The following is a 13,163-nucleotide window of genomic DNA, read 5'->3' on the forward strand; positions in this document are numbered from 1 at the left end:
CCCACTGTCTTTCCTCGCACGAAAAATTTTCGTTCGTTCGCAATAGACTTTTTAATACCTGGCATTCGAGATCTAAGCCGACCTTCGGTACCTTGGGACTCGCTCTTAAGAAATCCCAGTATAGAAAACCAGGGACACGAAGGGACAAAAAGGAATTTCAAAGAAGAGATGAAAGATATGGAAGAAATATGAAACTTAGAGGAATTAGAGAAATTACTTAAACGAATATATATACTTCTAAATTCGAACCTCTCGATCCAAATGGTAGTTGCGGAGAAGCGAAACCAGTTGTGGTCGCGGAGGACACTAATGGTCGATAGGTAGGTTCGCCGGTTCGAGGAGCGACTGTTATCAGCGGGAGAGGAAAAGCTCGATAGTCCAGCCGTGGTGAACGACAGCGTAACATCGACTGCGTGTAGCGCACTCGACGTGTTTCCAGGTGTGCGCCAGTAGGCACAAGCCAGAGAGCACAGCGTGGCTGATGAAACGAGCGGGGAAACTAAAGTCCCATAGGATACGCGGTCGCTTCTATACACTGTGTACACCTAGATAGTTATGAAGGCAGGTGCCGGCAGTCAGGTGAACGTGGCGGAACACAGGAAGTGCCAGAGACAGAGAGGCATTACAAAACTATGGAATGGTGGGGAGGGGCAAAAGACGATAGAGGAAAGAAAGGAAAAGAGAAGAATACCGTGTGACTCGTCGAGTCGCGTGCCCCGTGCCGTCGCGATATTAATTTTCCTTCGTAAACTCGCTGTCTCGTAGCTTTCATATCGAAGGCTTCTAGCAGCTTCGCCAGGTGTTTAAAAACATTCCACGAATTTCTTAACGCATTTACATCCTACACGCGTACGTAGACAAATCACCGACGTTCAATTTGCTCGCAGCAGACTCGCTGTACAAACATGCTGACCTTTTACTCGAGGAAGACCCAGCTACGAATAACATAAAGCATCGAAACACGTGTTCGTCCGTTCGCCTGGTCGAAATTTGAAAAGGAAAATCCTTAATCCTCTGGTCCTTTTATTCGCACCATAAACGGACATTGAAGCAACGACGGTCATTCTAGGAATCGTCGAGCTCGCTCTGTACTTGTTAACGATGAAACCAGCGACCAACATCACACGACGTTCAATGCGACTCGACAAATCCTTTCTCTCTTCGATTCGTTAGAACCATCGGCGATCAATGAAAACGGATATGGAGTCTTGTAAACGTTCCTACAAGCTGAACCCCTAACGGCTGAAAAAGTAGAACGCGAAATTCCAATATATCGTTGCGTTATCAATCCACCATCCTATCTGTTTGCCGCGACGAAACGTACACAACGACGAATAGGGCCGCGTTGTTATGCTACTTGCGACTTCATGGTGTACAGTGTACAGTGTACAGGAATAGCTTGCGAGACATAGCCCCACCTTCGCGTCCCACGTGCGTGTATGCGGCACACCATATTTCCCGCATGCAACAGTGTACGCAAGTGCAACACCATCCGACGAAGTCGTTGACTGGAAAACGAGCAGGGGGCCTAGGAAGGGGTACGGGGAACGGTGGCGGCACGCTCTTCGTACGCTCGTTTATTCGCACTTTTACCCGGTTCGCTTAAGTGCGCCCGGTTTGTTTATCAGACGCTTCTTGTTTTCAGAACCAAGCCTCTGTTATCCTCCTGATACCGTGATACACTTTGCGAAGCTTCAAACTGGCAGACGTTTTATCCTGTTACGATTCTCTTCGCTCTCCCATATTCAAATCTTGCTGTTGTTTTCGAAATATTCTAATTACACTGAACGTAGGTACAAACGCGAAATCTTTTATCCAAATCGAGATTAAAAAATTAATAGCAAAGCAATGCTTCTTTCGCAAAGAAGCTCGTTTTTCGGCGTACAGAAATATCTGTGATGCTTGCTCCTATGTCTGAAAACACATTTTTTTTCCCCCTAGGAAAAACCGTTAGACCCATTACCAGTGCTGATTGTTCATCGCCCCGAGCAAGAATTCAGTATGTGCAAGTCAGAGTTCCACTTTTTACGCCATAGAAAATCGCGTTACGGGCACAATTTTTCTGCAAAGTCTCTAATAGCCCATCGATGCGATTGGAATCCGTACAAACCGCGGTGTAATATCTGAATTTATTTGTTCGCTGTTGAAATCGATTACTCATAGTGCGTAAATAGCATTGAATTTGCAATTGTTATAAAACTTTTTTTTAATTAGATATGCGATCACAACACGTTCGCGTCATACCTTAATCGTTTAGAAACGAAAACGAAGAGATTAGTTATGGTACATAAGCAGCATTGAAGTTGCAGTTACGTTACAAAATCCTTTTCTAAAACGGCAAAGGAAAGACGACAATTAAATTAAGGAAACATGAAACGTAAACGGATATACTAAGTTATGACTATTGAACGTAAACCTGTAATATTAAAGTTTAAATGTTTCCTTCTAATTTACAAACGAACTCGATTCATAGGGGATTAAATTAAGCACGATCGAAGGATTTACTCGTGATCGTAATGTTTGAACCTCCGTGACTTCCTGTGCAACCCGCCTTTCCGGTACCCCCATCTGCCAGCCCACGCACTCTAAGGTTTCGTTCAAACATTTCCGTTCTTTTCCATTGGCCACTTCGAGTATGGCAATGTTCATTCTCCAGTCGGATTCAGATGGCAGTATAGTACGGTAATGCGAAATATTCGCAACATTGGTGGTAAGTTTTAAACAGATAAAAAATATATATTAAATATACGCGGTATATATAATTACTTCACTGGGATTGTTTATGCAAATTCATATTGTTGTTAATATAAATCGAAAAATAGAATCTCGATAGAAGCATGCGTTACGTGGATTTTGGCACTTTCAAATTTTCCATAAAGGAGTAAACATTCGCAGTTCAATTTTTGTATATACAAATATTATAATTTAGTATATTAATATATTTAATATACATGATATTAATTTTTCTCTTGGATCCAATGTCTTATATTTTACGTCCGTTGTAATCTCTTTTATTACAAGTGTTGATTACGAGGGAAGTTATAGATATCGTTTGTAAAACATGATCACGTCAATGTCCTAGATATGATCAGAGAAATGCTCGTTGCTTAAATTGAATGTTGGTATGTATTCTCATGGCGATTTATGAAGACCGTTTTTATTGCTACCTCCTACCGAGACTCTTCTTGCGGATGCAACGACCCTCAATGTTTCAGTTTCCTGGTCTGGAATGATCAACATTTTCTGCACCTTATGCGGTTCATCTTTACCTAAAGCATGGTCGTGCATTAACACTATACTCTCATTTACAGAGTTAGAATCCCGAGAATAACCAAAACTCGCTAATAACTGTTCTGGTAGATCTCTCAGTGTGGATCTTCTTCTTCCAAAAATCTGGCTTACTCTTGCAATAGGAGTTGAAGACGTTCTTCCTGAAATCATCCTAGGTAAATTGGCTTCTGATGTTTGAGAGCCTCTACTTACTAGAAATTGTAATAACGATAACCGAATATAGTATATTTATCTATTTCGAATATTAAACAATTAATTATTATTATATTTTTAGTATAATTATTGCTTTTTTTTTACCGAAGATAATGTCTGATGCATTCATGGTCGACAAATAGTCTTTGAAACTTTCCCATTTGTTGTTAGAATAATGTTTAAACTTTTTGAAATATTTCCTGGTCTTCGTATTGGGTTCGCATAATTTCTTTACTTTGGTTATCAAGTCTTTAGACATTTCTCTTGCAATTTCTAATCTCTGACAGAAATCGATAGGGTTTTGTTCCAGAAAATATCTTGTATTATCGTTCGTTTTTTCCATAATGAACTGATTAGTCTTTGTGCCTTCCGATTCATAGTCTTTTACTCGAGGTACCAAACGACGCAACTTCCCGTGCAATTTCTCAATTTCTTCCAGCTTTTCTAAAATTTCCTTCACATACCTTTCGGACATATTACGCCTCATAAAACATGCAGCATGTTTGCAATTTCCAAAAAAATATGTATTTATTGCATTTTTTAACTAAATACAGAAACAAATGAGCTACGTGCGAATCTCAATTTACTTCATGATAATGTCATAAGGGACCTGTAACCTATTTTCATATAAAAATATAACAAACATCCAATGTAACGCAGAAGAAAAATTACCTTTTCATGTTAAAAAATAGACTTCATAATTTTGGACTTTTTATTTCGAACGTATAATATGTCGTCATATAAAAATAGCAATAAACATGTCAGCAAACGCAGAACGAGCAAGGCCAAATCGTTGTTATTGCAAGGCCCAAGATGGAGAAAATAGTTTAAATAAGATTGCAGAAATTGTAACTGTCGTAAATCTTAAAGTACAGAAATTGCGGGACGAGGTCAGTGCTCTTAAAAATGTCAGTCTTGATAAAGAAAAAAAGTTGTTTCAGAAAACTGAAACTGCTTGCAGACATTCTTCTTGTTGCAGAAGTGAATTTGACATTTCCCCAAATAATGTAGGATATGATAAAATTACTGATTCAGAAAATTCAAAGGTTCTTGCAAGTCTCATTAAAAATAATTCGATAAATGATTATATGACAGAATATACGAAAATTGATGATAGAACGTCTAACCATGTAGAAGACATAAATAACGTTTGTACGAACGAAAAATTGCAAGTAACAGATTGTAAGCCTATTGTACGGAAGAGAAGAAAAAAGAAAATTTCTCACGGAGTTCAGTGTGACTTAAGAATGGAATGTAAAAGGAAACGAAACTTTTTAAATTGTTTCATAACAGAATCGCATACTAAGGTGCATAATCTGAGATTGAATAAGAAAATGAAATTTTCATCCAAGAGTAATATTCGCACAATTTTTGATCCTGATGTAGAAAAGGTGAAATTAAAAAATATGAAAGAACAGAAAAATGGTCACATTTTCCAATTAGACACTTACGCACATGGCGAAGACAATGCAGTTCGAGAAAAGGGCAGTCGGATGAGTAAATTAATTAAAAATGAACCTAAAAAGGAAACATCGCAAGAAATCAAAATGATGGAAAACGAACTGACCGAATATAAAACGGACCTACCAGAAGGTACGGAAGATGAACGTGAATCATTCAAACACTCGATGACAAGTCGAATGAGTGGTGGTGCAGAAATTCGTGGGAACTACCTAATTTCCGACTTCCATAACAAAATGCAAAAGATTAATTTATACAAGAACGTAAAATTTGATGCGATGAATGTAAAAAGAAGATTGGATGCCTGTATAAACGAATTGAATGGAATAATCGAAGACGTTTCTATAATTTTACCAGATATGAATGTCTCGAAAAAATTGCAAAAGTGAAATATAAAAAATGTTCGAATAATGAAACAGAAGATTTTTCATTTTAATATCATTTTCAGATTAAGGCATAATATTGATTGGTAAAAAAAAAAGAAAACTGTATTTTTGTTGTCTTCTTTGTACATTTTTACACATTACGGAAGCTTTTTTTCAAAAACATTCGATTATGAAATCTTCTGAGTAGAATATTAGGGAATTTTGTCGCATTTATAGTGCAGGTGTAATCGCCCGTAGAGGATGTAACAGCTACTATGATCGTTAATAAAAGTGCATATGTTTTCACACGGTGCATTCAAATCAAACCAACGTAATCTCGGTGCACTTCAAGATGCATGAACGATTACTATTCAGCGAGGCCTACGGGGGTGAGAAGGATAGGTTTTTCGTCAAATCAAAAGGTAACTGTATTCTGACATGACAAACATCACTGTTAGTTTACCTAACCTATCGTTCGTTTTGGTCTACAGACGAGCAATCGATAACCGAACTGTTATCAGACACAACTAGAACGAAGTCTTTTTATTCTGGTTTCATATCGATTGTAAAAGAGGTATTTTTACCTCAAGGATATCCCGATAGCGTTCACCCTGATTACACTCCTTATCAAATATGGGATACAGTTCAGGTTAGTTTGCATAGAAAGCTGCAAACGTTATTTATATTTTATGAGTGAAACTACTGTTCACGAACGAAATTACACCATTATCACTACTCTTTTATTTGTTATAGGCATTTGCAAGTACCATAATGGGTACACTTACAACACATTCTATCATGCAAGGGGTAGGTGTAGGTGAAGCAGCAGCTACTCCGCTAGCAGCAGCTATAACATGGATATTAAAAGATGGGACTGGAATGATTGGTCGTATTGTGTTTGCATGGTGGAATGGGTAAATAAAATCATATATAGGAATACAATACTTCTAATTAATCTCTACAAAAGCAGCGATTATCTTTCATTCATTAGGACAGATTTAGATGGACAATGTAAAAAATGGAGGCTTTTTGCTGATATTCTTAATGATTTAGCAATGGGATTAGAATTATTCTTACCCTATTTTTCTTCCTATTCACTTGGAATATTGTGCATTTCAACAGCGATGAAATCGATTGTTGGTGTTGCTGGTGGGGCAACGAGGGCAGCGCTTACACAGCATCAGGTACAAAAGGCCTAAAACAGATTTGATTTTATTAGTTATAACATATTAATTTGCATTACAGGCATTACAAAATAATTTGGCAGATGTATCTGCTAAAGACGGAAGTCAAGAAACATGCGTAAATTTAATAGCATCCTTTGTTGGTATTCTAATACTTTCAATTTTTCACAATGGACGGTAAATATTCAATTACATATATCTATTGTTTTCGTAATAAGTGAATTTAATTCTGTTAAAAAGCATGCTAACGATATTATCGATGTACCAATGGTATTATAATCTGTATGTAGATACATAATGGAACTGTATCTCTTCCTCGTGATGATACATCTATATGCAAATTACATGGCTGTAAAAGCATTATGCTTAAATTCTTTAAACGAAGATCGCTTAGCTTTAATAGTAAAAAGTTATATTTCGAATGAAGTCATTCCAAAACCCGAAGAAGTTAACAAAAAGGAATCAGTGTTATTATTAACAAAACCGAGTAAGGATGTTGTATTTTACTTTCAAGCATTAAGTTACTACATGTTGTTGCTCTTTAATTATATCTTTGCAGCAATGAGCATATGTGGATTCAATATCAAAATAGGTGTTTCCCTCGCGGCTCTTATAAAAGAGGATATAATTTTAACAAGTGATACCGAGCTTGCATTGAAGCTTTTCTTAGATAGAAAATACTTGATTTCTATTGATGTACAAAACAAAACTATTTTTATATGTCTTAAAAAAGACGCGCAGCCTTATGATGTCTTGGAAGCATATTTCCATGCTTGCCTTTGCGGCTTGTTTATTTGTATGTCTTTAAAAGTGCCACTTGTAAGTAAATCATATAAATGAATTTTAATGCTTATATTTTGAAGTATTACGTTTCTCCAGGATGTTTTCGTAAAACCCGAAGTGAGCGATCTGTCGTATCCTTTAATGCGACTTTATGTACTTAATAAAAGGTACTCTAATACAAATAATCGCATACAATCATCGAAAGCCATAGAGAGCATTTACGCTACGAATTTATTGATCTCGGGCGAATACAAAGCCTTTATTAGTGACCTTGAAAGTAAAGGTAAATAATTCTATTGTTATGTGATACAAGTTTTGTATTCTTTTTATTCATATAAATATTGTTTTATTTTTTAGGATGGATGACAGAAACAAACCTATTACCAGTAGCAGGTTGGAGATTTTTGTAAAAAATCGTAAAATGGTAAAAAAGAAGCGCAAGAACATCGGAAATTAAAATATCGTTCCTTCCATATTATTTACCTCGATAAAATTTTATAATTGTTAATTATTTAAGTAATTTTATTTGCATATCTTGTAACTATCTGTTGGCAATGAGAAAATTATTTATAAATATTTTCTTACAAATTTTTATCACAGGTGATATATTATAGTAAAACTGATATGGAAACCAGTTTATTTCCAATAATTTATAAAAATATAACAAGCCTTTAACCTGTACAAATATTTCAATGAAGTTGAACTAAGACTCTTGTTCCTGTTTAGGGCCAGTCTGTGATAAATGTTTTACTATATCCACCCAGTCCCATCCTCGTGGCCTTTCTCCTTTTCCATCTGCCTTATTCCATTGTCTACGCTTCTGAGCTTTAGTTAAATGTTCCTTCTTTGGCTTTTTTGTTGTTTCCTCCAACTTTGCATAAGAAATTGGTCCTCTTTCATATATATCAAACAAATTTATAGTTTAACATAACTAATTCTTACCTGTTGATTTTCATCTGTTATCTTAAGCTGGTTGGTTTGTAAGTTTAGATCAACTACAGAGTCTGGTTGTGCTGAGATCAACTCAGTATAATGTTCTTGTACATATTGAAATAACGTATAAGTCATAGCACTTCCTAGCCACTGATTCGCCTCTGCTTCCAAATGCTGCAGCACCTTGTCTTTTACTTCTTGCACACTGTATTCCAATCATTCACCTTTAATAAAAGCAACAGACTGCAAGAATAGTCAGTGAACAACATGGTTCCACTTACATGTGCTTGTTATAAAATGTGTTCATGTTAATGGTAGGCCTCTCTGATGGATATGTTGTGCCCCATGAAATTTCCAATAGAAATGATTTCATATCATTGTCCTCTCCATACTATATATAAAGTCAATGTTATACAATATGTAAGGATTATAACTTAGAAGTCATAAAATTTGAATAAACACGATCTACTCGTTATCGATACTGATTTATTTTAAAATTAGAAATTAGAATTATATTTTATGATTTAAGAGTACAATCGTGATTATATTTCACAATTTTTGGAAAGAGCAAACCTTGTATTGAAACGTAGTAGGTGTCAACTGTTTAAAAGCCAAATCTCCTTCATATATCGAAAGAAGAACTTCTCTTTCCTCTTCCTGAAGTTCGGCATCGCCCATCTCCTTTCTCCTGTGTTTAATTTTAATACTCTAATTTTTCCTTTACGCGCACAGCTCATACGTTACTTTGAGGTTAGGAAAACCTATAGTAGACAGAGTCGCTATCACTAAATCGATTGTGCTGCCTTGATCACGTTATGCGCGCCACATTGCGTCACGCTGGAAAGTACTTATTCTCTTTTACCGTAGTACTTATTCTATTATTACCTTATGAGACTTTGCGTCCCACGTCCCGAAATGTATAAAAAATTAGAGGTATCAATGCGCCCTCTACAATCTAAAATGGCGTAAATTGAAATGGAATTGAGGCACTAAAGTTCGTTAAATTGCATTTAAAAAGTTTATCATTTGTTACATTTGTAAAAGTTGGCAAACATATATTCGATTGTGTTGTTAGAACTTCTGACGGTCTACCGATAGCCGTAATGTATTCTGTAGATGGTAAGATATTTGCAGCCAAAAAAAAAGTAGATGGATGTACGGTGAGGAGTGTTATTCGTTATCGAAGATCGTGGTATCAAGACATCCCCAAACTATGGTAGTTTATATATTATAACTTCTTGGAGTAAATTTATAATTTAAATTTTATTTTGTAATTGGTTTTAATCTTATAAATTTATTTATATCTTTTATCATTTTGATCTAAATTCAACAAAGTTCTATTTCGTTATATCAAGCTTTTTAAATCATAATACTATCTATAAGAACAATATACAAGATATAAATCATTTGACGTTTTATTATAGATTATTCACACGATCTTTACTCCTGTCTATAATCTTGGCAAGACCTAATGCCGTTACAAAAGGCTAAAAATGTAAGTCTATTCTTCATATTTTGTTTCAATGATAATTAATTTGAAAAATTAAAAATATTAATTTTTTTACTAAAATAATATCTAAAATAATGAACTTTCAATTTTATAAAATTCTTATTATTATTAAAATTTCAATCTCATTCATTATCTGAAACTTTCTATATGAAGTACTATGTTTTTAAGAATAAATTATAATATTTCACATTCTATTACAGATTTCCTAGTTTCCTTTAACGATGATACTCTTTGATGACGGCCTCGATGTTGACTTTTTCTGAGTTATTACAGCATCGATGACAAAGTTCTCTGAATCACATCTGCATCTAATGGTGAGTCGCATGCATCTTTGTTCCCCTGTTTAAACTCGAACGCGTATCCGATACAGTGGTTATAGTCGAACTGCATGCAGTAAGGTCGACGGTCGGTACTGCAGGAAATAATACTGTTATAGTACAGACAAGTCTCGAAACTTGAAATCGTGAATTAAAACTTATTACATAATATTATATTGTTACTAACAGTTATTATTAATAGTATAATGATATAATATTAATAAATTGTTGATAATAATAACTTCTTACGGTTTTCACGATACATGGTTTGAATCATAGACGAAGTATAGAACTGTTGTACCTGGTCAGTGGTTTGAATTAAACCATTTACAATCTACACTGAATCGGTAACATTGGGAATGATGTGTTGGGAAACTGAAATATAAGGAGGATTTAGGGCGGAATTAAAATGATAAAGGGATTGGATGATGTATCTATTACGTAGCTCGTTCCTTAGATCAACGCTTAAAGATAAGATAAAGCGCGTACATTTTGCTCACTTTTAAGAACAAGCTTCTTGTACATTTCAATTTAATTACAAGCCTCGTTAAGATGTTTCACCGTTAAATTTAAAGATAGAAAGGATCACAATCTTAGCAAAGAGGTTAAACGATTTTATCTCCTCATATACCAGGTGACGCCACATTTCCATTTTAACTTTACATTAGATTTAATCTACGGTATACAGCCATGAAACAAAAAAGAATCGTTAAGATATTGAAACTTAGGGATTCCCCGCACTAAGTTTCTCAAAATTTTAATATAACTAAAACTCTATCGATAGCAAGCATTAGACTCGATCCAATTCAGAAAAAGACAAAATGCAATTCAGCGACAGGCAGAGGAGGAGAGAAAGATACACCAAATGAGATGTATTATTCAAGTAATTTCGAAGCTGTCATGCACACAAATACAGAGATTTCTCGCGGTATCAGCCGGATTGTGCAGCAGTTTGTTCAGTCGTATGCCACCGTAGCGCAGTAGGTAGCAGGATGTTATAGCACGTTCGAAAGAGAAATGAAGCGAAAAGGGGGTGGCGGAAAAGCGACGGAGAAAACTCGGCAGGAGGAAAAAAAAAACGTAGTACATATCAAGTGAGTAGCGAGCTATGGATTAATGCGAGTTTCCACTTGGGGAAGCCCAACCCCGCGTTTACACAAACATCAGTTCCTGACCTCATTCCATGTTTCGTTTAAATTTCTCTCATCGCGGAACGTTGTATCGAGGATCGAAGAATATGCCAGCTGTAACAACGCATCATCGGCTTCCTGTCAGACGAATTTTTCATCCTCGTTTTACGCGATGCGATACCGATGTTCGTCCCGTCTCGTTTCCTCCGGAACTTAAATGATATACTAGGAAGAACCGATATTGGCGTATAAACACGAGTTTATTAATGCGTTTGTAGTAAGTTTTTTAAATATTGGCAGTATTTTTTATATATTACACATTTAGACTAATTTTGCCTCGTATATCGACGCCCCGGAAGTTCAAAGTGTACTTTTTATATCGGAAAAGGTGTTGTGAGGTAAATCTTGTTCATATTGTTGGAAACATCATGGTAAATTAGATTTAAAAGAATGCTGGCTCCAGTCATACTGTCTGACTAAACATAGCAAACGTATTGAACTATAAAATTATATGTCAACATATCGCAAACTATACTACTCTACTATTATACTACTCAAACAAATATCTCAATTAAAATTCTAACAATTAATAATAATAATAATTCAATATTTTCACGAGACAAAACAAAGGAATTATTTCCTGTTAAATTATGCTACATAGAAACAGGATCATAAAGAAAATTGCAAAATCTCGAGTAATTTCATCTGGATTACCGAGAACTCAGTGGGCGATAACAAGAGATGTACTTTCAGCTGTTCTTTACGTAGATCGATGGGCGATCGGGCGAGACAAACGATCAGAAATCGGTGATCGTTTCGCAAACGCACGTTTGGGACAAGTGGCGAACATAAGTCACGCACACCCTCTCGCCATCCACCGCAAAGGAGGTTTCGTCGAATTCGTCGATGATTCCCTGAAATCCTCGGGATTATATTGCTCGTACGCACCTGTATTTCGCAGTAGACGCGTGTATGAGACGATGCTCTTCTACGAATTCGGCCTGCACGACATCCCTGCCTCAAATGTTCCGCCTGTCCATTATTCATCGTGGCCATTGCAACCGTGCACGCACGTTTCGTGCGCGAATTTTTCGTTTAACCCGGGTACCTGGGGCTTGTAGACAACCCGACTCATCCCTTTGTCGGCTCGAGGAAAAGAGAAAATGCTTTGGTGAAAATGAAATGTCGCTTCTCAAAATAAAATACATTATATAAATGTGGTTGCTCTAGGTTTCGATGTGTCGTTCGTTTTTCCTTCTTTTCGGATGAAGTTTAGATGCGCTGGAAGCTATCGTCGATTCTTTAGGTGGAATATCTTTTTTAAAGATACGACGTACTATGTTGATTTACACATTCGTGTTCAAAGGGAAACATGTCTGTTTATACTTACGATACTTAGGTTTATACTACACTTTATATATATTATATTAATAATTCCTAATGCTAGAAACAAGTGGTCAAAATGACAACCGTTTCGAGAAATTTGTTAATCAATTTATATTCGACTTTATATTCAATTTGTCACGAAGAAGTATATCTTTCAGTTTAACGATGCAACAGTAAAATACAAGTTTCATTTCCGTACAAGTATCACTTTACAAAGAGCGAGTCGTAAATCTATACGATCTTCAATAAAAATGACAAGTGACGAATACGAAGAGCGTAACGTTAATCTAAGAAACGTGAATAATTTGGATTATGAAAATCATTACGATACGTCAGAAAAATCTCCAACTTCCAACAGGAGTTCTCATTCTGTTGAATATTAGCATCGTCTTGTCCTACTACTAAGAGGATCTCCTTATACCTCCTTTATTGACTTCATGATATCGGAAATGCAGCGAGCAATTTCGGCCAGGAACACTCGTACAACATCCGTAACGAGCTTTCTCACTCTCGGTGGATAAAGACAATAATAATCGCGAAAAGAAAAAGGTAAGGGTGGCGCCGTGGTGTCGCGAGTGCATCGATCACAAAGAATCGCCTAAGTACCAGTG

At 36.0% G+C, this 13,163-nt stretch overlaps 4 protein-coding genes across 6 annotated transcripts in view; 1 reads left to right on the forward strand and 3 right to left on the reverse strand.

The window, feature by feature from the left end:
- LOC100744208 (TNF receptor-associated factor 4) overlaps positions 1-513 on the reverse strand; it is a 33,478-nt gene extending 32,965 nt beyond the window's left edge. The window contains exon 1 of the mRNA XM_012385570.3: positions 250-513. The gene's annotated coding sequence lies outside the window, so the exon portion shown is untranslated. The remainder of the gene's footprint in view (positions 1-249) is intronic.
- Positions 514-2,757: 2,244 nt separating this feature from the next.
- On the reverse strand, positions 2,758-3,997 carry LOC105680743. Its single transcript, XM_012385467.3, has 2 exons — positions 3,589-3,997; positions 2,758-3,482 (listed from the first exon to the last, which is right to left on the reverse strand). Exons 1-2 carry the CDS (start codon positions 3,968-3,970, stop codon positions 3,133-3,135), a joined length of 732 nt encoding a protein of 243 aa, XP_012240890.1. The 5' UTR covers positions 3,971-3,997; the 3' UTR covers positions 2,758-3,132.
- Positions 3,998-5,532: 1,535 nt separating this feature from the next.
- LOC100744537 (RUS1 family protein C16orf58 homolog) lies at positions 5,533-7,700 on the forward strand. The gene is made up of 9 exons (XM_003489399.4): positions 5,533-5,731; positions 5,801-5,958; positions 6,063-6,223; positions 6,301-6,493; positions 6,555-6,670; positions 6,784-6,980; positions 7,053-7,312; positions 7,373-7,559; positions 7,634-7,700. Exons 1-9 carry the CDS (start codon positions 5,662-5,664, stop codon positions 7,684-7,686), a joined length of 1,395 nt encoding a protein of 464 aa, XP_003489447.1. The 5' UTR covers positions 5,533-5,661; the 3' UTR covers positions 7,687-7,700.
- LOC100744656 (RWD domain-containing protein 4) lies at positions 5,799-9,141 on the reverse strand. 3 transcript variants are annotated; one of them, XM_033320692.1, is made up of 6 exons: positions 9,095-9,113; positions 8,783-8,970; positions 8,491-8,600; positions 8,219-8,414; positions 7,953-8,147; positions 5,799-6,504 (listed from the first exon to the last, which is right to left on the reverse strand). In XM_033320692.1, the coding sequence occupies exons 2-5, from the start codon at positions 8,885-8,887 to the stop codon at positions 7,980-7,982; spliced, it is 579 nt and encodes a 192-aa protein (XP_033176583.1). In that variant the 5' UTR covers positions 8,888-8,970; positions 9,095-9,113; the 3' UTR covers positions 5,799-6,504; positions 7,953-7,979. The 3 variants fall into 3 exon arrangements, with proteins under 3 accessions (XP_033176583.1, XP_003489448.1, XP_012240997.1); XM_003489400.4 differs by having other exon boundaries at positions 8,783-9,141; XM_012385574.3 differs by lacking the exon at positions 5,799-6,504 and adding an exon at positions 7,626-7,821 and having other exon boundaries at positions 8,783-9,141.
- Positions 9,142-13,163: the final 4,022 nt, after the last annotated feature.

This window comes from Bombus impatiens, unplaced genomic scaffold (genome assembly GCF_000188095.3).
Source record: "Bombus impatiens unplaced genomic scaffold, BIMP_2.2 scf_0321, whole genome shotgun sequence".
NCBI classification, from domain to species: Eukaryota; Metazoa; Arthropoda; class Insecta; order Hymenoptera; family Apidae; genus Bombus; species Bombus impatiens.

Excerpts from the sequence above, each read along its gene's own strand:
- LOC105680743 (XM_012385467.3), bottom strand. The coding sequence starts at position 3,970 with ATGAGGCGTAATATGTCCGAAAGGTATGTGAAGGAAATTTTAGAAAAG. Across the intron at positions 3,483-3,588 it reads TGCATCAGACATTATCTTCG|TAAGTAGAGGCTCTCAAACA; the intron begins GTAAAAAAAAAG and ends TACAATTTCTAG.
- LOC100744537 (XM_003489399.4), top strand. The coding sequence starts at position 5,662 with ATGCATGAACGATTACTATTCAGCGAGGCCTACGGGGGTGAGAAGGAT. Across the intron at positions 5,732-5,800 it reads GTTTTTCGTCAAATCAAAAG|ACGAGCAATCGATAACCGAA; the intron begins GTAACTGTATTC and ends TTTGGTCTACAG. Across the intron at positions 6,981-7,052 it reads GTTATTATTAACAAAACCGA|CAATGAGCATATGTGGATTC; the intron begins GTAAGGATGTTG and ends ATATCTTTGCAG.
- LOC100744656 (XM_003489400.4), bottom strand. The coding sequence starts at position 8,887 with ATGGGCGATGCCGAACTTCAGGAAGAGGAAAGAGAAGTTCTTCTTTCG. Across the intron at positions 8,601-8,782 it reads CTACTACGTTTCAATACAAG|TATGGAGAGGACAATGATAT; the intron begins GTTTGCTCTTTC and ends CTTTATATATAG. Across the intron at positions 8,415-8,490 it reads ACATTTTATAACAAGCACAT|TGTGCAAGAAGTAAAAGACA; the intron begins GTAAGTGGAACC and ends ATTGGAATACAG.